General features: G+C 47.2%; 1 protein-coding gene across 2 annotated transcripts in view; it reads right to left on the reverse strand.

The window, feature by feature from the left end:
* Positions 1-24,996, reverse strand: part of STAC3 (SH3 and cysteine rich domain 3) — a 129,100-nt gene that overhangs the window by 17,680 nt on the left and 86,424 nt on the right. For both annotated transcript variants that reach the window (XM_088465885.1, XM_088465884.1), the window contains exons 6-7: positions 9,717-9,780; positions 9,268-9,317 (exon numbers count right to left, since the gene is read on the reverse strand). In XM_088465885.1, coding sequence (XP_088322011.1) covers positions 9,268-9,317; positions 9,717-9,780 — 114 coding nt within the window. The remainder of the gene's footprint in view (positions 1-9,267; positions 9,318-9,716; positions 9,781-24,996) is intronic.

Raw genomic sequence — 24,996 nt, forward strand, 5'->3', positions numbered from 1 at the left:
ATCATCTTCTCCACATTCTGTGGAAGCAACCTCCTACGCCTTTCGCTGACAAGGTTCCCGGCTGCACTAAACACTCTTTCGGAGTACACACTGGAGGGGGGGCAACTCAGGTAAAATAGAGCCAGCTTGTACAGGGGCCTCCAAATTGCCTCTTTTTCCTGCCAGTACAGGTATGGACTGTCTGACATGCCTACTTGGATGCTGTCACCGATGTAATCCTCCACCATTCTGTCAATGGTGACAGTATCATATGCAGTGACAGTAGACATGTCAGAAATTGTTGCCAGGTCCTTCAGTCCAGACCAGATGTCCAAACTTGGTCCTGCCTGCCCTGCATCACCGCCAGCGGGTTGCTTAGGATACCTAAGTTTTTTCCTGGCAGCCCCAGTTGCGGGAGAAAATGAAGAAGGAGCCGTTGACGTGTCACGTTCCGCTTCAGCTGACAGTGTGTTCACCAGCAGGTCTTTGCACCTCTGCAGGCTTGTGTCGGCCGGAAAGAGAGACACCACATAGGCTTTAAACCTAGGATCAAGCACGGTGGCCAAAATGTAGTGGTCTGATTTCAACAGATTGACCACCCTGGAATCCTGGCAAAGCGAATGAAGGGCTTCATCCACAAGTCCCACATGCCGAGCGGAATCGCTCCGTCTTAGCTCCTCCTTCACTTTCTCCAGCTGCTTCTGCAAAAGCCTGATGAGGGGAATGACCTGACTCAAGCTGGCTGTGTCTGAACTGACTTCACGTGTGGCAAGTTCGAAGGGCTGGAGAACCTTGCACAACACGGAAATCATTCTCCACTGCGCTTGAGTCAGGTGCATACCCCCTCCTTTGCCTATGTCATAGGTGGATGTATAGGCTTGTATGGCCTTTTGCTGCTCCTCCATCCTCTGAAGCATATAGAGGGTTGAGTTCCACCGCGTCACAACCTCTTGCTTCAGGTGATGGCGGGGCAGGTTCAAGAGTGTTTGCTGGCGCTCCAGTCTTCGGCACGCAGTCGCTGAATGGCGAAAGTGGCCAGAAATTTTTCGGGCCACCCAAAGCGTCTCCTGCACGCCCCTGTCGCTTTTCAGAAAATTCTGCACCACCAAGTTTATTGTGTGAGCAAAACATGGGACGTGCTGGAATTTGCCCAGATGTAATGCCCGCACAATATTGGTGGCGTTGTCAGATATCACAAATCCCCAGGAGAGTCTAAGTGGGGTAAGCCACTGGGCGATGATTTCCCTCAGTTTCTCTAAGAGGTTGTCGGCGGTGTGCCTCTTACTGAAACCGGTGATACACAGCGTAGCCTGCCTTGTAACGAGCTGGCGTTTCTGAGATGCTGCTACTGGTGACGCTGCTGCTGTTGCTGCGTAAGGTGATACATCTACCCAGTGGGCTGTCACAGTCATATAGTCCTTAGTCTGCCCTGTTCCACTTGTCCACATGTCCGTGGTTAAGTGGACATTGTGTACAACGGCATTTTTCAGGACACTGAGGACACTTTTTCTGACGTTTCTGTACAGTCTCGGTATCGCCTGCCTAGTGAAGTGGAATCTAGACGGGATTTGGAACCGGGGACACACTACCTCCATCAATTGTCTAAATCCCACTGCACTAATGGCGGATACCGGACGCACGTCTAACACCAACATAGCAGTCAAGGCCTCAGTTATACGTTTTGCTTCAGGATGACTGCTGTCGTACTTCATCCTCCTCGCTAAGGACTGTTGGAGGGTCAATTGTTTAGTAAAAGTAGTGGTGTTCCTACTTCCTCTCTGGGATGATGAACGACTCCCAGCAGCAGCAACAGCAGCAGCGGCAGCAGTAGGCGTAGCAATGCAGGATCCTCCAGAGGAATCCCGGATAGGAGAGTCAGTCATGCCAGTGACATGGCCTGCAGGACTACTTCCGATCCTGACTAAGGAGGAAATTGACGAGGAGGGAGTTGATGGTGTGGTTTGCAGGCGCTTGGATACAACAGGACAACGGGATTTAGGTGTCCCTGGACTGCTTACGGTCTTAGCCAAAGTTTCTGAACTTGACAGTAACTTTTTATGAACGCGCTGCAGGTGCCGTATAAGGGAGGATGTTCCTAGGTGGTTGACGTCCCTACCCCTACTTATTTCACCTTTACATATGGTACATATGGCAAGACAGTTGTTGTCCGGATTTGGATAGAAATATTGCCAGACCAAAGAGGTGGAATGTTTGGTCTTCTGCCCAGGCATGACCGTGATGGGCTTTTTCATCCCACGGACAACAACTGTCTCCCCCGGAGCCTGATTTAAACAAACCACATCACCATCAGAATCCTCCTCGCCAACTTCCTCCTCAGCGCCAGCTACACCAGTATCCTCATCCTGTTGTACTTCAACAGTGACATCTTCAATTTGCATATCAGCAAGTGGACTGTGGGTGCTCCTTTCAGCACTTGCAGGGGGCGTGCAAATGGTGGAAAGAGCCACCTCTTCCCGTCCAGTGCTGGGAAGGTCAGGCATCGCAACCACCACCACACTTGGACTCTCCTTGGGGATTTGTGATATCTTCTTAGAAAGCACAGTTCTTCGCTGTGCTTTTGCCAGCTTAACTCTTTTGATTTTTTTAGTGGGAGGAGGGCTTCCATCGTCATGTGAAGCTGAACCACTAGTCATGAACATACTAGGGATCGACCTTAGCCGTTCCTTGCCACTCCGTGTCGTAAATGGCATATTGGCAAGTTTACGTTTCTCTTCAGCTGATTTAAATGTCTTTTTCAAGGTCATTTTCCTGAACTTTGCCATTTGGGATTGTATGTGCCCTCTACTATGACATTGGGCATCGGCCTTGGCAGACGACGTTGATGGCATGTTATCGTCTATGTCATGACTAGTGGCAGCAGCTTCAGCACTAGGAGGAAGTGGTTCTTGATCTTTCTCTATTTTATTTTTATCGGAGAAAGTTTGGTCCTCCATTTATGTTATATCGATTTGATATATACGTGCGGCTAAACACAGAAAATAATTTTTTTTTTGGTTTGGACTGGAGTGTACTTTGTGGGTTACAGCACCCTTTAACGGTCAAGCCAGCCGGCCCTTTACTTATGACACAGGCGCACTCTTGGCACTACTTTGTTGATGCACGTGCGGCTACTGCGCACACAATTCACAAACACAGAAAATAATTTTTTTTTGGTTTGGACTGGAGTGTACTTTCGGGGGTTACAGCACCCTTAACGGTCAAGCCAGCCGGCCCTTTACTTATGACACAGGCGCACGCTTGGCACTACTTTGTTGATGCACGTGCGGCTACTGCGCACACAATTCACAAACACAGAAAATAATTTTTTTTTGGTTTGGACTGGAGTGTACTTTCGGGGGTTACAGCACCCTTTAACGGTCAAGCCAGCCGGCCCTTTACTTATGACACAGGCGCACGCTTGGCACTACTTTGTTGATGCACGTGCGGCTACTGCGCACACAATTCACAAACACAGAAAATAATTTTTTTTTGGTTTGGACTGGAGTGTACTTTCGGGGGTTACAGCACCCTTTAACGGTCAAGCCAGCCGGCCCTTTACTTATGACACGGGCGCACGCTTGGCACTACTTTGTTGATGCACGTGCGGCTACTGCGCACACAATTCACAAACACAGAAAATAATTTTTTTTTGGTTTGGACTGGAGTGTACTTTCGGGGGTTACAGCACCCTTTAACGGTCAAGCCAGCCGGCCCTTTACTTATGACACAGGCGCACGCTTGGCACTACTTTGTTGATGCACGTGCGGCTACTGCGCACACAATTCACAAACACAGAAAATAATTTTTTTTTGGTTTGGACTGGAGTGTACTTTCGGGGGTTACAGCACCCTTTAACGGTCAAGCCAGCTGGCCCTTTACTTATGACACAGGCGCACGCTTGGCACTACTTTGTTGATGCACGTGCGGCTACTGCGCACACAATTCACAAACACAGAAAATAATTTTTTTTTTGGTTTGGACTGGAGTGTACTTAGGGGGTTACAGCACCCTTTAACGGTCAAGCCAGCCGGCCCTTTACTTATGACACAGGCGCACGCTTGGCACTACTTTGTTGATGCACGTGCGGCTACTGCGCACACAATTCACAAACACAGAAAATAATTTTTTTTGGGTTTGGACTGGAGTGTACTTTCGGGGGTTACAGCACCCTTTAACGGTCAAGCCAGCCGGCCCTTTACTTATGACACAGGCGCACGCTTGGCACTACTTTGTTGATGCACGTGCGGCTACTGCGCACACAATTCACAAACACAGAAAATAATTTTTTTTGGGTTTGGACTGGAGTGTACTTTCGGGGGTTACAGCACCCTTTAACGGTCCAGCCAGCCGGCCCTTTATTTATGACACAGGCGCACGCTTGGCACTACTTTGTTGATGCACGTGCGGCTACTGCGCACACAATTCACAAACACAGAAAATAATTTTTTTTTTGGTTTGGACTGGAGTGTACTTTCGGGGGTTACAGCACCCTTAACGGTCAAGCCAGCCGGCCCTTTACTTATGACACAGGTGCACGCTTGGCACTACTTTGTTGATGCACGTGCGGCTACTGCGCACACAATTCACAAACACAGAAAATAATTTTTTTTTTGGTTTGGACTGGAGTGTACTTTCGGGGGTTACAGCACCCTTAACGGTCAAGCCAGCCGGCCCTTTACTTATGACACAGGCGCACGCTTGGCACTACTTTGTTGATGCACGTGCGGCTACTGCGCACACAATTCACAAACACAGAAAATAATTTTTTTTTTGGTTTGGACTGGAGTGTACTTTCGGGGGTTACAGCACCCTTAACAGTCAAGCCAGCCGGCCCTTTACTTATGACACAGGCGCACGCTTGGCACTACTTTGTTGATGCACGTGCGGCTACTGCGCACACAATTCACAAACACAGAAAATAATTTTTTTTTGGTTTGGACTGGAGTGTACTTTCGGGGGTTACAGCACCCTTTAACGGTCAAGCCAGCCGGCCCTTTACTTATGACACAGGCGCACGCTTGGCACTACTTTGTTGATGCACGTGCGGCTACTGCGCACACAATTCACAAACACAGAAAATAATTTTTTTTTTGGTTTGGACTGGAGTGTACTTAGGGGGTTACAGCACCCTTTAACGGTCAAGCCAGCCGGCCCTTTACTTATGACACAGGCGCACGCTTGGCACTACTTTGTTGATGCACGTGCGGCTACTGCGCACACAATTCACAAACACAGAAAATAATTTTTTTGGGGTTTGGACTGGAGTGTACTTTCGGGGATTACAGCACCCTTTAACGGTCAAGCCAGCCGGCCCTTTACTTATGACACAGGCGCACGCTTGGCACTACTTTGTTGATGCACGTGCGGCTACTGCGCACACAATTCACAAACACAGAAAATAATTTTTTTTTGGTTTGGACTGGAGTGTACTTTCGGGGGTTACAGCACCCTTTAACGGTCCAGCCAGCCGGCCCTTTATTTATGACACAGGCGCACGCTTGGCACTACTTTGTTGATGCACGTGCGGCTACTGCGCACACAATTCACAAACACAGAAAATAATTTTTTTTTTGGTTTGGACTGGAGTGTACTTTCGGGGGTTACAGCACCCTTAACGGTCAAGCCAGCCGGCCCTTTACTTATGACACAGGTGCACGCTTGGCACTACTTTGTTGATGCACGTGCGGCTACTGCGCACACAATTCACAAACACAGAAAATAATTTTTTTTTTGGTTTGGACTGGAGTGTACTTTCGGGGGTTACAGCACCCTTAACGGTCAAGCCAGCCGGCCCTTTACTTATGACACAGGCGCACGCTTGGCACTACTTTGTTGATGCACGTGCGGCTACTGCGCACACAATTCACAAACACAGAAAATAATTTTTTTTTTGGTTTGGACTGGAGTGTACTTTCGGGGGTTACAGCACCCTTAACAGTCAAGCCAGCCGGCCCTTTACTTATGACACAGGCGCACGCTTGGCACTACTTTGTTGATGCACGTGCGGCTACTGCGCACACAATTCACAAACACAGAAAATAATTTTTTTTTGGTTTGGACTGGAGTGTACTTTCGGGGGTTACAGCACCCTTTAACGGTCAAGCCAGCCGGCCCTTTACTTATGACACAGGCGCACGCTTGGCACTACTTTGTTGATGCACGTGCGGCTACTGCGCACACAATTCACAAACACAGAAAATATATTATTTTTTTAGCACTTGGGGGGAGCACCCCTGATGGACAGAGCACCCCCTGGACAACACTACAGCACTCCTTTAGGACTGGGACACTGCACAGGACTTTGGAGTGGACACAGCCCCTATGGAGAACTGACTGCACAACACAGTCCAGCCAGCCCCTATGGACTTTGAAGTAGTGGACACAGCCCCTATTAACAACAGCAGCACAACACAGCCAGCCCCTATGGACTTTGAAGTAGTGGACAACAGCAGCACTACACTACACTACACTACACAGCCCTAACTCCCACCCTCCCTCTTCACTGTCCACAGCCGAGTGAGAAAATGGCGCCGACGCGGGTACCTTATATAGGATCCAAAACCCGCGAGACTCGGAAGGCGGGATGATGACGTTTTGCCTCGATTTCAGATCCGAGTCAGGCGGGAAAAGTCGAGCCTGACTCGGATCGGACTCGGATCGGGGGGGCTCGGGGGGGTTCGGATTTCAGAAATCCGAACCCGCTCACCCCTACTTTAATATTGCACTTTTTAATTTTCCAACCTCTCCTGCACTCCTTTCAAGTTCCTCCACTCTGCCAAAGATTTGATTACACATCTTCCCATCCCGGCAAAATCAGCCTTCCTAAAATCTAACACCTTTGTTTTTGGTTGGGCTGAGTCAGTATCTGTCTTTATTCTGAACCATACTGCTTTGATGATCACTGGATCCCAGGTTTTCACCCACTTTTACATCAGATATTCTGTCTCTATTTGTAAGTATTAAGTCTAATATTGCGTCTTTCTGAGTGGGCTCCCTCACCAATTGCTGGAGGGTGGCTCCCTGCGATGAATTCAGGATGTCCCTACTTCTAGTGGAACTTGCCACAGACACCTCCCAGTTTATATTGGGTAGATTCAAATCTCCAATGATTATAACCTCTCCTTTTAATGCCATTTTAGTGATGTCCTGCAATAGATTATTGTCCAGTTCCTCTTCCTGACCTGGTGGTCTGTAGATCCTCCAATCCGAAAAATCACTTTCTCCCATTTCTCTAGCCACCCAAAGGGACTTGTTTTTTTCTTCAATACCATGTATTAACGTAGTATTTTCTTAACATACATTGCTATTCCTCCTCCTATTCTTCCCATTCTGTCCTTCCTAAATAAAGTATATCCTGGTATAGCTATGTCCCAGTCATGATTTTCATTGCACCATGACTACATAATAGCCACAATATCCAGATCATCCCTTGTCATTATTGCAATTAGTTCAGGGATTTTATTTCCTAAACACCTAGCATTTGCACACATTGCTCTTATAGTTTTATTTGTGTGCCTATTTCTCCTGTTCCTAGGTATGTTCATCTCTCTGCCTATGTTTATTTGGTTTTGTTCTGAATGATCTTCTGTTGCTGTAGATATGCTTCCTGTTCCATTTGCCAGCAGAAATAATACCTTTTTATTGGGGGAGCAGATTTCTTTTTTCTTGTTTGGTTCACTGCCCCCCTCTTCTAGTTTAAATAGTTCTTGGTGAAGCTTTCAAACTGTTCACTCAGTATTCTAGTTCCTTTTGAAGATGGGTGCAGGCCATCATATTTGTATAAGCTTCTATGTTGCCCGATGGCGTGGCTATGGACTGTCAATCAAAATCTCTCCTCATAACACCACTTCTGTAGCCAAACACTGAAGTTTCTGATGCAGTGATTTCTATCTCCTCCTCTGTGTACTGGCAATACTTCTGAAAATGTTACAGTGGTTGCCACCTGCTTTAGAGCAGTCCCCAACTTCCTGAATTCATCTTTTACTGCCATGACTTTAGCATTGTCCAGGTCATTTGTCCCTAGGTGGACAATGACATCCACATCTCCATCTTTTCTTGCTGCCTTAACAATTCCCAGCATGCGCTTTTTATCCCCTGGAGCTGTGGCTCCAGGTAAACACCTTACTTGTCTCTCTACTTCATCAGTGTTTCCCAGATGTACTCCCAAGAGAAGTGTAGTCCTTTTTGAAGATGTCATTTTCCTGTTCCTATTCCTTTTTCTATAGTCAGTGGAAGACCCCATATCTTCCTGTTCTGTATTGCCTATATTAGCTGTATCTTCCAGCCCTGCAAGAGCAACATATGAGTTTTGCAGTGTCACACCTTGTGGGAGGTGTCTGTGTCCCTCTGGAAATCTTTGCCTTTCAGAGCCCACAGTAGTCCAGGCAGTATGTCTTCTGGGGGCTCTCAGAGGCAATGGTGGCCTCAAGGACACAGACATCCTACATATCTCAGCATGCAGTTTTGCTATCTCCTCCTGCAGCAGAGAAAAGTGCTTACAGGTTGGGCAGCAGCTGAGTCTCCAGAAATCTTCCTGCAAAACAAATGCATTACATCCCCTGCACTGCACGAGACCAAACATTGTCTCAGATGTAAGTGGTATCAGAAATATGTGTTACTCATACATGCCTACCCTCCCGGTTTTCACGGGATGCTCCCGATTTTTCAGGTAAGCCCCCGCACCCTCGGAAGGGTAGGCATTTCTCCCGCATTCTGCCCACTTCCTAGTGAAGTGGGCAGAATGAGGAGAATACCCGCGGCGATCGCGGGTCTCCGTGGAGGGGGCGGGGCTTAAGACATGATTCTGCATGAATCACAGCATTTGGCCCCGCCCCCTATGTAAATTGTACCCAATCGCAGCAATTTCACCACAAGGGGGTGGGGCTTAATGACGCAAATCGTCAAGCCCCGCCCCCATCGGCCCCCTGCTGTTTTTCTTACCCGGGCTTCTCCCGGGAAGAGAGTATTAAAGGTAGGCAAGTATGGTGTTACTGTTTGTGTAAAATAACTTACCTTTTTCTGTATTCTAACTCACCTGCTTCTGATTCAAACTCACAATTCACTTATGTATTCAAGCTTCACTTTTGTCTGCAAGCTTCTCTCAATGAGCAACTGTTAATATTAATGTTCTTAACCACTTCTATCTACTAACATTTTTACAGAATTTATGTACAACACTTATCACCTTGTACGGAACAATAAAATGTTACTTTGCTCTTGGCGTTACATTTAGAGCAGCTTGGTCCGACAGTTAGGGCAAGTGCACACGTTTAGAGACACAGCAATTACCTTGGCATCCTGTGGGTTTTTTTCACCTTTCTTGTCACCATCAGGAGAATCTGGAATTGAACAAGACACCAGAAGTGGAAGAGACAGAACTGTATTTGTGAAGCACATTTCATTCCGAGACTTCAAAGCTCTTTTCAGAAACAATTAAAACATAGGATTTGCAATTATTATTACTCATTTATAATTGGAGCTCATTATCTGCCTGGAGAGGATAAAAAGACTGAATTGACCTTCCGTGGTCCTTCGCGTCAGAGAGGTGGTTACTGGGAGCAGCCATTACTGGCTAAACTGTTCTTTTGACATATTACTATCCACAGGCTGTAAGGTGAGCTGTATAAAATAATGTTCATTTTAAAAATATATCAGTTCCAATTAAAGACTAATGGGCTTATGTATATCTACATCCTCTAGAGCTGATTAGATATCAAGCATTAAAAAGAAGTGCTCACCTCCTTCCTGCTTCCCCTCCTCTTGTTTGGGAGGCTCATTCTCCTCGTCAATCATAGCGACAGGCTGGGGGGGAAATGACCCAGTCAGGTACATATAACAGATAAACACAAGGACAATGGTAATCAGGACACTGTAGCGCCTTTTATCCCTAGACTTCACAGCACATTACAGACACAATTATCATATCAGTGCCTGGTTTTATTTCTAGTCAAAGGCTGTGGTGATGTTCACAGAAATGAAAGTCTCAGAAGACCTTGGGAAACTTTGGACACATTTCTCCGGAGAGCAGCTGACACAAAATTTGCCATGAATAATCTGTTAAAATGGCTACAAAAGTCAAATAAAATAATAGCAAACACAATAAACACAATAAGCACTTCTATAATAGAGATATATTTTTTATATTGCTGTCCACATATGGGAAGATCTGCTTGGTCAATTTGATTGTCTTTAAAAAAAAATCCTCCGGCAAGTCTCAAACACAGCACCTGTTTCCATCGTGTTTAAATCAAGAAAGTACACTCTGTCTGTAGAAAGCAAACCTCACATCTAGGACCTCTTAAGCTGCATACACACGTAAAGATTTTCTGTCCAACCATCCAACTACTTGATTGATTGGAATGAAAATCTGATAACGTATGGGAGTAACTGATGATCAGCAATTTGCTCCTAAATGCCAGAAAACAGATGAAAATGGCCGTCAGACAAGTTTGTTAAATGTTTGATCTAAACAATTTGTTCAAACAACAGTTTTTGTCCATTTTCCAGCATTTGGGAGCAAATTGCTGATTGTCATTTGCTTTCATACCTTACCAGATTTTCATTCCAACCAATCAACTAGTTGGATGGTTGGACAGAAAATCTTTACGTGTGAATATAGCTTTACTCTTAAACAATATCCACCTTCTGGCAATAACAGAAACATGGTTCACACAATTAGATTCTGCCTCACCTGCAGCCCTTTTACAACCTCTACCTCAACCACACCTCATTTCCCCAACTGTACATTTACATTTTTACCAATTGTTCCACCACCCATGGTCCCATCTTTTGAATTACATGCCATGCTATCTGAAGTTTCCTTCCCTTCTGTCTGCATGTTGTTGCTGTAAGCTATTACCCCTTTGCCCAATCCAGCAATTTCTTGAACACTTCTAACTCCCATATTTCTTATCCCCTGATATCCATCATCATGGCTGACATAGCCTCCCTTTTGATTATCCACATTCTTCATGTGCCTCAAAAATTCTCTCTTTAATTTTCTTGCCTGGCCTCACATAGTGGATGGACTGTTTTACTCCAGTGATGGCCCTTAACTCCATCTTGTTTCTTAAGCTGGGTACACACTGAGCGACGAGTACATAGCCAATATGTCAGCCCGACAGGGCGATATATCGGATCCCGGGGTCAGAATGAGGCAATAAACGACAGAACAAACCCTCGTTACGTCCTTCATTGCCTGCAACAGGGCCACATACGATATTTCCGGTTGGATGTGCAGCACAGCCGACCGGACAACAGCGCATGCGACTGCTTGAACACGCATATTGGCTGTACACACTGAGCATGCAGCCCATACATATCATTAGGATTCGGCCGGAAACGACATATCATGCCGATGTCGTCTCAGTGTGTACCCAGCTTAACTTCCTCTCTCTGACTATCATCGGATCAGCTGCAAGCTGTCCTCCATCAGTTCTTTGCCCTTTAGCTCTACCAAGCCTCCACATAACCACAGAAAATTCAAATCTATATATTTCCCAAAAAAAAATTTAACCTCTCTGCAACAACTTCTGTCACCAATATCTACATGCTTCTGACAGATCATCCCATATTATATGCAAGCAAGAGCAACAGCCCTTCATCCTCTGACTCCAGATACTATTTCCTCTGAACAACGATCTCAGCTGTGGACACTAAGGGGCAGCACAATTACCTGCGTGGAAAGCTCTGGTTTTAATGTCCGGAGCTATTCAACTATTAGCCAATTTCCCAGCATAGTGTACCCACAGGTAACATAGATTCTGTGTTCTATGGGTTACACCACGTGTTAAGTCCCAGAGGGTGCAATTTAGTAGAGTTTTCCTTGCAGCCTCTGAGGCTACGAGGAAAAATCCATGTATAAGTGCACCCTCTGGGGCTTAGCGCACGGGGTAGTGACTCTTCATTGAATAGCTCAGGGCTAACATTTAGTTGCGGGCAAACCCTGCGGCTAACTGAAATCGGCCCCTAAAAGATCAATTGACAAATTCCTTCATAAAATTGTATCCTTTTCCCAGAGCAACAACTGACTAATTTCCTTTCCTGTAACTTTTATACCCCATATCTCCATTTCACCCCATAAACTGAAAGTATCTACTGTCTTCTTCTCTTCCCACTCTATTCCTGAAACCTTCACCATATCCCCTGAGAAAATAGTCTTTTGCTTTCTCCTGTGCTCATCCCAGCTTGAAGAAACATCTATAATCTCTCTCTCCACAGATATCTTTCCATCATTATTCATGTATATGAGATGTGGCTATTAAATAATTAGACTGTACTTGTCAAAAAATAAACCATACTGAGTGAGTTAAAGGAAGAGGGGGAACATTGACCTTGGACTCTCCCAAAATGGTTTTGCAGGTTTCACCCCTCTTGCACATATATAGTTGCTGTCACACAGCATTTGATGAAGAAGTTGAGTTTTTCCCATGCGTCATAAAAATGCTTAGTTCAACAGTACAGCAATAAATTGAACAAAATGCCCACCAAATTTTTCTGTAAGCTAATCGAGGCTTACGGGACAGACTGTATGTGTTTGAGTGGCACAAAAGATTTAGTGATGGTCGTGATAATGTTGAACATGATGAACATCACAGAAGGCCTTGCACATCAAAAACAATTAAAATGTGGAAAAAAAAATTGAAAATTGTTTGAATGATGAATCAACATTACTACAAAAATGTTCTAGCAACTTTGTGGGAAATAATACGTAAAAATGATTTAATCCGCCATCAGGACAACGCACGTTTCATCTTCTATCAGGGCAACGCACCAGCCCACACAGTTCTCTCCCTCTCTCTCTCTCTCTGAAGCAGTTTTTGGCCAAAAAAACAGACTGCAGTGCTATAGCACCCTCCATACTCGCCAGACCTAGTGTCACACGCCGGCCTGGAGACCCCAGAATCAGACCCCGTCGCTTACCTGTGCGGGCGCTGACCCGCGCTGTCTTCCGGCTCCCGCGCTGTACGCTCCTTCCTCTTCTCCCAAGGCAGTCTCCGCTGTTGTCCTCTGGAGGGTCCCGCTGCTGTGCTACTCCCACGCCGGCTCCTGCTCACCGCTGGTCCCTGCTGACTACCTCCAGGAAGCGCTGTCCTCCGGTCCATGGGCACGGCCATCTTGGATTGCCCATGTAACCCCACTACCACCAATGAGGAGCCTTCTCCTTCTCTCTCAGCCTGTCAGCTCCCAGTGTCCACTATAAAAGGATCCCCAATGCTCACACAAGTTGCCAGTGCAGCTAGTTTCTTAGTTTAGCTAAGTAGCCTTCCCACTGCGCTCCAGCCGCTCCATGTAGCCACTCAGCTACCAACGTCTACCCACGGCTATCCAGCCGCTCCACGTAGCCGCTCAGCTACCAACGTCTACCCACGGCTATCCAGCCGCTCCACGTAGCCGCTCAGCTACCAACGTCTACCCACGGCTATCCAGCCGCTCCACGTAGCCGCTCAGCTACCAACGTCTACCCACGGCTATCCAGCCGCTCCACGTAGCCTCTCAGCTACCAACGTCTACCCGCGGCTATCCAGCCGCTCCACGTAGCCACTCAGCTACCAACGTCTACCCACGGCTATCCAGCCGCTCCACGTAGCCACTCAGCTACCAACGTCTACCCACGGCTATCCAGCCGCTCCACGTAGCCGCTCAGCTACCAACGTCTACCCACGGCTATCCAGCCGCTCCACGTAGCCACTCAGCTACCAACGTCTACCCACGGCTATCCAGCCGCTCCACGTAGCCACTCAGCTACCAACGTCTACCCTAGGCTATCCAGCCGCTCCAAGTAGCTTCCTAGCTATCTCGTTACTGCCGCATTCCTCAAACTCCTGTCAGTTCGCTGCACCCTCTCATGCGGAGAAACTTCATTAAGCCAAGCCTCCCCCAGCGAGCATCTGCGCCAAATAATACAGATCCAAGGCCCAGTCCGGGAACACAGCTCCTAAATTCCACGCTTGTGACAGTTTGCACTGGCCAGATGGACTCGGCAAGTGGTCAAGGATCTGGGATAGAAGCCTCGCAGGATGTACTATCCCGTCTGGAAAGACAGGAGACCTCTCAGACTCAGCTGATCCAATTTATCCAAGATATGTCGTCACGCCTGGACAACATTCAGTCCTTACTGGCTCATCACGCTCCCGCTGGCTCCCAAGCCGCCTCTCCTCCTGTGGTGTCACCTGCTCCTCCAGTTCTACCTCCTGCTCATCTTCAGCTCTCCCCTCCGAGCAAGTTCGATGGCAACCCCAAATTATGCAGGGGTTTTTTAAATCAATGCGAAATCCAATTCGAGCTACAATCCGCCAACTTTCCGACGGCCAGAACCAGGGTGGCATATGTCATCTCTCTACTCTCTGGCCAAGCACTCAATTGGGTCTCGCCCCTTTGGGAGAAGTCGGATCCCCTGCTCTCCAACTACCCCGAATTTGTTGCTACATTTCGCAAAATCTTTGATGAACCCGGAAGAACCACCTCCGCATCAGCTGATATTCTACGCCTCCGTCAGGGCAGCTGGACCGTCGGCCAATACGTAGTCCAGTTCCAGACTCTGGCTTCAGAACTCAATTGGAACGAGGATGCCCTCATCGCTGCCTTCTGGAGTGGCCTTTCTGAAAGGCTCAAAGACGACCTAGCTTCCCGTGACCTTCCAACCAGTTTGGATGGGTTAATCTCCCTCTGCAACAAGGTGGATCTCCGTCACAGGGAGCGTGCCTTGGAAAGAGGCAGATTTGATCATGGAAGGCCACGTCCAGTTTCCCGCTTACCCTCTCCTCCTCTGGGCGAAGAACCCATGCAGGTCAACCGCTCTCATTTATCGGCTGAGGAGCGTCAGAAAAGGTGGAGGCAGAACCTCTGTATGCACTGCGGATCTCCTCAACATTTAGTTAAAACTTGTCCCATTCGTCCGGGAAATGCCTCCTCCTAACTTATGAAAGAGAGGTTAAGTTAGGAGTTGCCATTGAATCACAAAGGAAGTCTGATTCCACCATCCAGGCTCATTTAAAGTGTCCTCGAGGTTCCAAAGCTGTATTAGCTCTCCTGGATTCCGGAGCGGCAGAGAACTTTGTCACTACTGAATTTGTCCAGAAGCATCAAATCCCCATGGAAGCATTGCCTCGAGTCATCACTTTAACCGCCATCGATGGTAGTCGCATTTCTAGTGGAACCATCACCCATCGTACAACACCACTTAAACTTACCATTGGGGTGCTCCATTCCAAACAACTATCCTTCCTAGTGATTCCCAAAGCCTCTCATTCTTTAGTCCTCGGATTACCCTGGCTACAGAGACATTCACCTCAAATCAATTGGACCACCATGCAAATAATCTCCTGGGGTTCCAATTGCTTCAAAGGTTGCCTTCAGCGGGTAATACCTATCAGATCTTCCGTTGTACGGGATTCTACAGACCTGCCCAAAGCCTACGATGGGTTTCAGGACGTCTTTAGCAAACAGAGCGCAGACCTGTTACCTCCCCATCGTGATTGGGACTGTCCCATAGATCTGATTCCCGGGAAGAAACCTCCTAGGGGCCGAACCTATCCTCTATCTCTCCCTGAGACTCAGGTCATGTCGGAGTACATTACGGAAAACTTAAATAAAGGCTTCATTCGACCTTCCACGTCTCCAGCAGGGGCTGGATTTTTCTTCGTAAAAAAAAAAGATGGTGGCTTGCGCCCGTGTATTGACTACCGGGGTCTTAATGAAATAACTATTAAGAATCGCTACCCTCTTCCTCTCATTACAGAGTTATTTGATAGAGTCAAGGGAGCCACAGTTTTTTCCAAACTCGACCTAAGAGGAGCCTATAATTTAATTCGTATCCGTCCAGGCGATGAATGGAAAACGGCCTTCAACACCAGGGATGGGCACTACGAGTATCTCGTTATGCCCTTCGGCCTCTGTAATGCTCCGGCCGTCTTCCAGTTTTTCGTCCGGGACCTTTTGTACAAGTGTGTGGTCGTTTACTTAGACGACATTTTGATTTTTTCTCAAGACCTCCAAACTCATCGAGACCAGGTCAAACAAGTCCTTCTGAGGTTGCGGTCCAATCAACTGTTTTGCAAATTAGAGAAGTGTCTGTTTGAGGTCTCAAGTGTACCATTCCTGGGATACATTATCTCCGGAACAGGCCTTCAAATGGATTTGTCAAAACTACAAGCCATTCTTGATTGGTCTCTTCCTTCTTCCTTAAAATCCATACAAAGATTCCTAGGATTTGCCAATTACTATCGCAAGTTTGTAAAAGGTTTCTCGACTCTGGTAGCTCCGATTACAGCCCTCACCCGCAAGGGAGCAGATCCAACTATATGGCCCGTCGAAGCTACCTCTGCATTTCAACTTCTTAAGCAAGCCTTCATCTCCGCTCCCATCTTAAAGCAACCAGACTCCACCCGGCCCTTTATCCTGGAGGTAGACGCATCCTCTGAAGGTGTCGGTGCAGTGCTCTCCCAGCGATTTAAAGATGAAAAACTTCATCCCTGTGGTTTCTTTTCCCGGAAGTTTTTGCCTGCAGAGAAGAACTACACCATTGGAGACCAAGAGTTACTCGCCATGAAACTAGCCCTCGAAGAATGGCGATATCTTCTAGAAGGAGCTCATTACCCCATTACCATTTTTACTGACCATAAGAACCTCCTTTATCTTAAATCTGCAAATTGCTTGAACCCTCGTCAAGCCCGGTGGGCAATGTTTTTCTCCAGATTTAAGTTCAAAGTCTCCTATCGCCCCGGTTCACAAAACCTCAAAGCCGACGCACTCTCCCGTTCCATGACGAGCAACCCTGATCTACCCATGGAGCAGCCCCAACCAATCTTGAATTCCGCTTCCTTCGCCTCTACCCAATTATCTACTATACCCCCGGTTGGGAAGACTTTCGTCGCTCCGGAACTCCGCAAGAGGTTACTGCATTGGGCTCATGCTTCCCGGTTCTCTGGTCACCTGGGTATGGATAAAACCCTAGAATTTATCCAGCGGTCCTATTGGTGGTCTTCGATGAAAAAGGACGTCAGGTCTTATGTGTCTTCATGCATCAAATGTGCCCAACACAAGATACCTCGGCGGGTTCCACACGGTCAACTCCAACCTCTTGCAATTCCATCTAAGCCATGGACTCACCTATCTATGGATTTCATCTCTGATCTTCCTCCATCTCGGGGCCACAACACAATTTGGGTTATCGTGGATCGTTTTTCTAAAATGGCTCATTTCATACCACTTACTGGGCTTCCGTCTGCGCCTCTACTCGCCCAGAGCTTTATAAAAGAGATCTTCAAGCTCCACGGCCTTCCTCAAGAGATCATCTCCGACAGGGGAGTACAGTTCGTAGCGAAGTTCTGGAGGTCACTCTGCTCAGCCCTTCAGGTAAAACTCAAATTTTCTACCGCTTATCATCCCCAGACCAACGGTCAGACCGAAAGGGTCAATCAAGACCTGGAACAGTTCCTGCGCACTTTTGTCTCCTCCTCCCAAGATGACTGGATTGAACTTCTTCCTTGGGCCGAATTTGCCCACAATAATCATTATCACACATCCACCAGCTCAACTCCTTTTTTTACAGTTTTTGGTCAACATCCTCGAGTGCCAGATTTCCCTCTTCTTCCCACATTAGATGTGCCTGCGGCCAAAATGTCCCTTCGATTCTCCAACATCTGGGAAAAGGTTCGTTCCTCTCTGACTAAAACGTCAGCCCGGTACAAGAGATTTGCTGACCGCCAAAGATGAGCGGTTCCAAATTTCCGACCTGGGGATATGGTCTGGCTCTCTACCCGAAACCTAAGACTCCGAGTACCCTCGATGAAATTTGCTCCGCGATTCATTGGTCCATTCCCAATCATCAAAGTCCTGAATCCTGTGGCTTACAAGTTAAAGCTTCCACCATTTCTTCGCATTCCAAGTTCCTTCCATATTTCTCTTTTAAAACCACTAGTCTTAAACCGATTTCAGAAGGTCCTGCCTAAAGCTTCTAGTGTTCAAACACAGCAGGGAGAGGAGTTCGAAGTTGACAGAATCTTAGATTCCCGTTGTCGATACAACCGTCTTCAATACCTTATCGACTGGAAGAATTATGGTCTGGAGGAACGAATCTGGATAAATGCCTCCGATGTCCATGCACCCCGTCTGGTCAAAGCGTTCCATGTGAAATTTCCTCATAAACCAAGGAAGTGTCCGGTGGCCACTCTTGAAGAAGGGGGTACTGTCACACGCCGGCCTGGAGACCCCAGAATCAGACCCCGTCGCTTACCTGTGCGGGCGCTGACCCGCGCTGTCTTCCGGCTCCCGCGCTGTACGCTCCTTCCTCTTCTCCCAAGGCAGTCTCCGCTGTTGTCCTCTGGAGGATCCCGCTGCTGTGCTGCTCCCACGCCGGCTCCTGCTCACTGCTGGTCCCCGCTGACTACCTCCAGGAAGCGCTGTCCTCCGGTCCATGGGCACGGCCATCTTGGATTGCCCATGTGACCCCACTACCACCAATGAGGAGCCTTCTCCTTCTCTCTCAGCCTGTCAGCTCCCAGTGTCCACTATAAAAGGATCCCCAATGCTCACACAAGTTGCCAGTGCAGCTAGTTTCTTAGTTTAGCTAAGTAGCCTTCCCACTGTGCTCCAGCCGCTCCACGTAGCCACTCAGCTACCAACGTCTACCCATGGCTATCCAGCCGCTCCACGTAGCCGCTCAGCTACCAACGTCTACCCACGGCTATCCAGCCACTCCACGTAGCCGCTCAGCTACCAACGTCTACCCACGGCTATCCAGCCGCTCCACGTAGCCGCTCAGCTACCAACGTCTACCCACGGCTATCCAGCCGCTCCACGTAGCCTCTCAGCTACCAACGTTTACCCACGGCTATCCAGGTGCTCCACGTAGCCGCTCAGCTACCAACGTCTACCCACGGCTATGTAGCCGCTCAGCTACCAACGTCTACCCACGGCTATCCAGCTGCTCCACGTAGCCTCTCAGCTACCAACGTCTACCCACGGCTATCCAGCCGCTCCACGTAGCCACTCAGCTACCAACGTCTACCCACGGCTATCCAGCCGCTCCACGTAGCCACTCAGCTACCAACGTCTACCCACGGCTATCCAGCCGCTCCACGTAGCCACTCAGCTACCAACGTCTACCCACGGCTATCCAGCCGCTCCACGTAGCCACTCAGCTACCAACGTCTACCCACGGCTATCCAGCCGCTCCACGTAGCCACTCAGCTACCAACGTCTACCCACGGCTATCCAGCCGCTCCACGTAGCCACTCAGCTACCAACATCTACCCACGGCTATCCAGCCGCTCCACGTAGCCACTCAGCTACCAACGTCTACCCTAGGCTATCCAGCCGCTCCACGTAGCTTCCTAGCTATCTCGTTACTGCCGCATTCCTCAAACTCCTGTCAGTTCGCTGCACCCTCTCATGCGGTGAAACTTCATTAAGCCAAGCCTCCTCCAGCGAGCGTCTGCGCCAAATAATACAGATCCAAGGCCCAGTCCGGGAACACAGCTCCTAAATTCCACGCTTGTGACACCTAGCACCAAGTGACTTCTTTGTTTTCTCTAAAGTCAAATCTGTATTCAAGGGAATCCATTTTGCATCAGTTAATCAGTTAATGAGGTAAAAAATGAAAATGATGGAGCTGTTGAGACAGCTGACAGATAATAAGCAACAACACGGCTTTGACCAATGGAAAATAAGAATGCAGCAGTGTGTGGATGCAGAAGTGGAGTACATAGAAGTGGATGAAATGTACTTTATATAATTAAACATAAATTATAGCATCAGTCTCGTTATTTATTTAGCCACACCTTGTATAATAGTTATTGAGTTAATAATATTCCCACCAGTTCAACAGAAGCCTGTGGCCAATAGTAAAATTAACCTTACTCACCAAACTCGCTGCCTAGGTTTCATCCTTGACTGAGAACTGTCCTTTGCTTCTAACATTTAGTTGAATATGTAATAGGGGGCGAGTACCATGAACCAGCGCAATCTCGTCAATTGAAGCTGTAATTTTAAAGTGGCAATAATATAAAAAGCAAATCCAGGTTAGTTTTGCCTTTTTAAATTATTGCTGCTTTAAATCTACAGCCTTAAATTGGCAAGATTGGACTGATTCACTGAACTCGCACTCTATTACATACTGTATACCCCTTAATCTTTATCCAATATCCTGTTACATACATCTAAGAAGTATTTCTAAAATACACACATATCTCAGAGAAGATGCTTCAAAAACTTTTATACAAGCATTCATTATCTACCGCATTGACTATTGCAATTTTCTCCTTAATGGTCTTCCCTTAAACAGTGCCAAGAGAGTAAGCAGGACCATCCTGTCCAGTCATCTCCTTTTATCATTTAAAAAAGGCACAAAAATGTAAAACATTACAATAGAAAAAGAAAAGGAAACAGTTTTTATCAACAGCTCCACACTGATGCACCTGCACGGCACCTCATAAATGTCCTTATGGGTACACGGGCCCCTGGGTCCAGAGGGCCCACACCGCACACCCTGCACCCATTATAGTCTTTACACTTACCTGTCCGTTGTCTCCAGAGTGCTGATCTGCTGTGCAGGGTCGGCGCTTCAGAGCAGCAGAAATCACTGGGAAAAGAGGAGTGCCCATTTTCCCGGTGACATGTGCAGTCCCAGGGAAAACTGTCCCCGGAAAAAAGGCAGAGACACCATTTTCCCGGAGACCCGCGCATGCACAGTAGATTCTGGCACTTAGCTGGGATATATTGCACCTGCGGCCGCCGCAGCACAGCCAGAGAGAGGAGGAGGCCTGCACTGAGTCTGCATACGGGCCCCCTCCTATCTCAAAACGTCCCTGATTATGGGGGTGATTTATTTCTGTGATGCAATAAAAAGTTAGAAGTAAGTTATTAGCTTTGACTTATCCAGGACAACCTAGACTAAAGAAAGCAATTATTTCATTGGTTGGTAAGGGTTAATTCACAATTTGCACAACATTAGCACAGTAATTCACCTCTCTGTACTTGTTTTATGTTTACACAACAGAAGAAGGCTACCTACAGACAATCAGGAGATTATATGCTATTTATGCCCATAAGGAAATTATTTTAAACTTAGGGCCTGATTCAGACCCGTTTGTTATCCGCATACGCTCACTAGATGCGTATGCAAATTTTTCAAAGTGACGCCACGGGAAGCGATCGCTACGCCAAGGCATAAGCACACCCACCATGTCTTAGCGAGCATACACTTTGTCTGTGCGTACGCCCAATCGCACAGGCAGAGCCGCCCACCAGCAACACGTCATCTCCAGGAAGTGTATTAAAACATTGGTACATCGAGCACCATCGGATGAGAAAGCAGTGCTTCAGGAGCTTTACCCTACCGCAACCATTGCTAGGAAATCAGTGTAAAAAAATGGCAAGTGACGTGTACTATGACGCTGCCTGTTAATTATGCACACCTCTAAAACCGCGTTGAAACACCAAGGCGCGCCTGCGTTCGCATCTTAATCGTAATTAGTGTCCTGCCCCTGTTACCACCCACAAATGGCCTCTCCTGTCACTCATTACCCTTGGCTGCCTTTGCTGGGCAAGCGAGAGGGTTGTGAACGCAGTGTGTAGTTCGCGCACGTGCAGAATGAAGCGTGCGCATGTGCGTACGCAGAATATCGGCCTGCTTGCGAATGCACAGCGCGAGCGAGCGGCTCTGAATCAGGCGCTTAGCTCTTGGCCTTCTAATAAGTAATAAGTAGCTTTTATGTTGCTTTTTGTATCAGTTCCCATGTAATAAATGCAAGAAAATGTAAACATTTATATGATGATAGTTTGGAGACTCCATCGTTAACATACTTAACAGTAACGCTGATGCCATGGCATACAGTATCTAGAGGCCCATTTTCCCATCAGCAACTTATAAATGTGCTGTAACCCATAGCAACCAGGTTAAAGGAGTTATTGTGATGGCTAGAAAAGGAATAACAACCCGTCACTGGTTTCTATGGGTTACTGATGCAGATATTAAATAAGCTTCTGTGTGTAATGATCATAGGGCAGCGATTCCCAAACGGTGCAGTGGCACCCTGGGGTGTCTTGGGGCACTTGCAGGGGTGCCACAGGTTGGTGGACCAAAACCAAATCAATTTAGTTTTGGTCAGTGTGATAGGCAAAATCAGAGCTGGTGACTGCCAAACATAAAATATGTGAACAAACAGAGCACAACCCTGTCCCCCACCACATAACTGACCCTAAGGATGACATATAAGCACAATTTACCTAATTCAAATTTTTTAGTAAATTTCTCAATTTAAAACTTTTGACCTACGGGTGCCATGAAAACATTTTTAGTACTCTAGGGTGCCGTGACTCAGGAAAGTTTGGGAACCAGTGTCATAGGGTAAAACCTCTAGTTTACAGACAATGTCATTTTTACAGTGCAATATCTATACAGTTTACCAAAAATGCAGACTGAGAGGGAAACTATAAAACTACCTGTTATAGAGCAAATTGTAGCCATAGGCACAGTATACATGGCAATACAAGTACCAAAGTTCTTTGCCCCAATCATGAACACCCTAAATAAATATATCTACAAATCACAACTGTTACTGATGAATTGTTAACTCGATAATATGAGCAATTTGCTCAAAGGACATATACTGTATATATATAAGCAAATTGCTTAAATTATAAAAAATGGATTGAGTATGGGATCCGGTCGGGATGCTGGCGGTTAGAATACCAACAGCAGAATCCCAACAGAATTAAGTAACTATCCTAACCCTAATCTCCCCCTAACCCTAACCTACATTTCCTGCAGCCTAACCCTAACACTCCCCTCCCGCAGCCTAACCGTAACCCCCCTCTGCAGCCTATCCCCTAACCCTCACCCACCGTTCCTGTCGCCTAACTCAAACCCTCCCCTTACGCAGCCTAACAATAACCCCCCCTCCTAGTGCCTGGGATGCCGAATACATCTCATCAAAAATTGCTTTCATTTTTAAACACCCAACATTAGTTTATTGGCAAGTGAATAGATGTACAGCTACACAGGCCCTGTTATATTCTGTCCACTTGCCAGTAAAGTTAAGTTGCGTACGCATGTGCAATGCGATATAATCGGCTGATTGCGTGCGTATTATCAACTGTGATCCTTGCTGAATCAGGCCCACAGTCATTAACTGAAACAGAAACAGCTGAGTAGGAGGATTAAAACTGGGTGAGGAACAGCCAAACTCTTCTACAAAAGTGAGATTGTGGAAGACTGTTTCATGTTACAGGTCATACACCATAACAATACTGAGCACAGCAACAACACACAAGGTAGTTATACTGCATCAGCAAGGTCTCTCCCAGGCAAAGATTTCAAAGCAGACTGGGGTTTCAAGATGTGCTATTCAAGCTCTTTTGAAGAAGCACAAAGAAACACGCAGAGGTCGGCCGAAGAAACTTTGTGCACCTGATGAAAGACATATGCTTACTTCCCTTCAAATAGAAGATGTCCAGCAGTGCCATCAGCTCAGAACTGGCAGAAACCAGTGGGATCAAGGTACACCCATCTACTGTTCGGAGAAGTCTGGTCTTCATGGAAGAATTACGGTCAAAAAGCCAAACTTTCGACGTGGAAACAAGGCCAAGCAATTGAACTATGCACGAAAACATAGGAACTGGGGTGCAGAAAAATGGAAGCAGGTGTTTTGGACTGATGAGTCAAAATTTTAAATACTTGGTTGCAACAGAAGGCAGTTTATTCGCTGAAGGGCTGGAGAGCAGTACAATAATGAGTGTCTGCAGGCAACAGTGAAGTATGGTGGAGGTTCCTTGCAAGTTTGGGGCTGCATTTCAGCAAATGGAGTTAGGGATTTGGTCAGGATAAATGGTGTCCTCAATGCTAAGAAATACAGGCAGGTACTTATCCATCATACAATACCATCAGGGAGGCGTCTGATTGGCTCCAAATTTATTCTGCAACAGGACAAAGGCCCTGATTCAGACCCACTCGCAAGCGGCTGTCCGCTTGCAAGTGGGTCGATGGTCTGCACTGAGTATGCGCACGACGGAGGGAGCTCCGTCGTGCGCATGCGCCAGACGCGACGAGCGAAGGAAAGTCCTTCGCTCGTTGTGTCTGATCAAAGGGGGCGTGCTGTCGATGTTGATTAACAGCACGCCCCCTTTGGTGGGCGTGCCTCCCTGACGGGGGCGTTCCCAAGGGAACGCCTCCCATCAGAAGCCGGCCCACTGACATCACTAGTGATGTCAGTGGGAGTGATTTTGGCTCTGATAGAGCCAAAATCACTCCGGGCCTTGCGGTTGAAAACCTCAACCGCAGGCTCCGGCTCGCAGTTTCGATGGTTGCGATGGTCACGACCATCGCGGCCATCAAACTGCACGCTCGTATAGGCTGTGGGTGGTGACCCACAGCTATACGAGCGTCCAGGAGGACGCTCCATTTTTATGGAGGGCGGCCCTCATTCAGAGCGTGCGCTCTGCTCAGAGCGTACGGCTCTGAATGAGGGCCAAAGACCCCAAACATACAGTCAATGTCATTAAGAACTATCTTCAGTGTAAAGAAGAACAAGGAGTCCTGGAAGTGATGATATGGCTCCCACAGAGGCCTGATCTCAACATCATTGAGTCTGTGTGGGATTACATAAAGAGACAGAAGGACTTCAGCAAGCCTACTGTACATCCACAGAAGTGTGCAAGTGTACCTAGAAGAATTGATGCTGCTTTGAAGGGTGGTCACGGCAAATATTGCTTTGATTTAGATTTCTCTTCTGTTCATTCACTTTGCATTTTGTTAATTGATAAAAATAAACTGCTTATTGAATTCTGACAATATTTTTTCAATGGACTAAAGCCAGGTACGCACTTCACGATATATTGTCCAGTCACTATGGATCACAATGGCCATTGTATAGTGTGTACCCCCAAATCTACCCAATTCATTGTTTGATGAATTGAGTGGTCTCATCTTCCCATCTGATGTGCTGCACATCAGATGGGACGATGCGACTGACGACACGGTGTTGTTACATTAAGCCTGTAACAAAATATTGCGTTGTC

The sequence above is a fragment of the Taudactylus pleione genome, unplaced genomic scaffold, assembly GCF_031769625.1.
Source record: "Taudactylus pleione unplaced genomic scaffold, aTauple2 ptg000065l, whole genome shotgun sequence".
In the NCBI taxonomy this organism is placed as follows: Eukaryota; Metazoa; Chordata; class Amphibia; order Anura; family Myobatrachidae; genus Taudactylus; species Taudactylus pleione.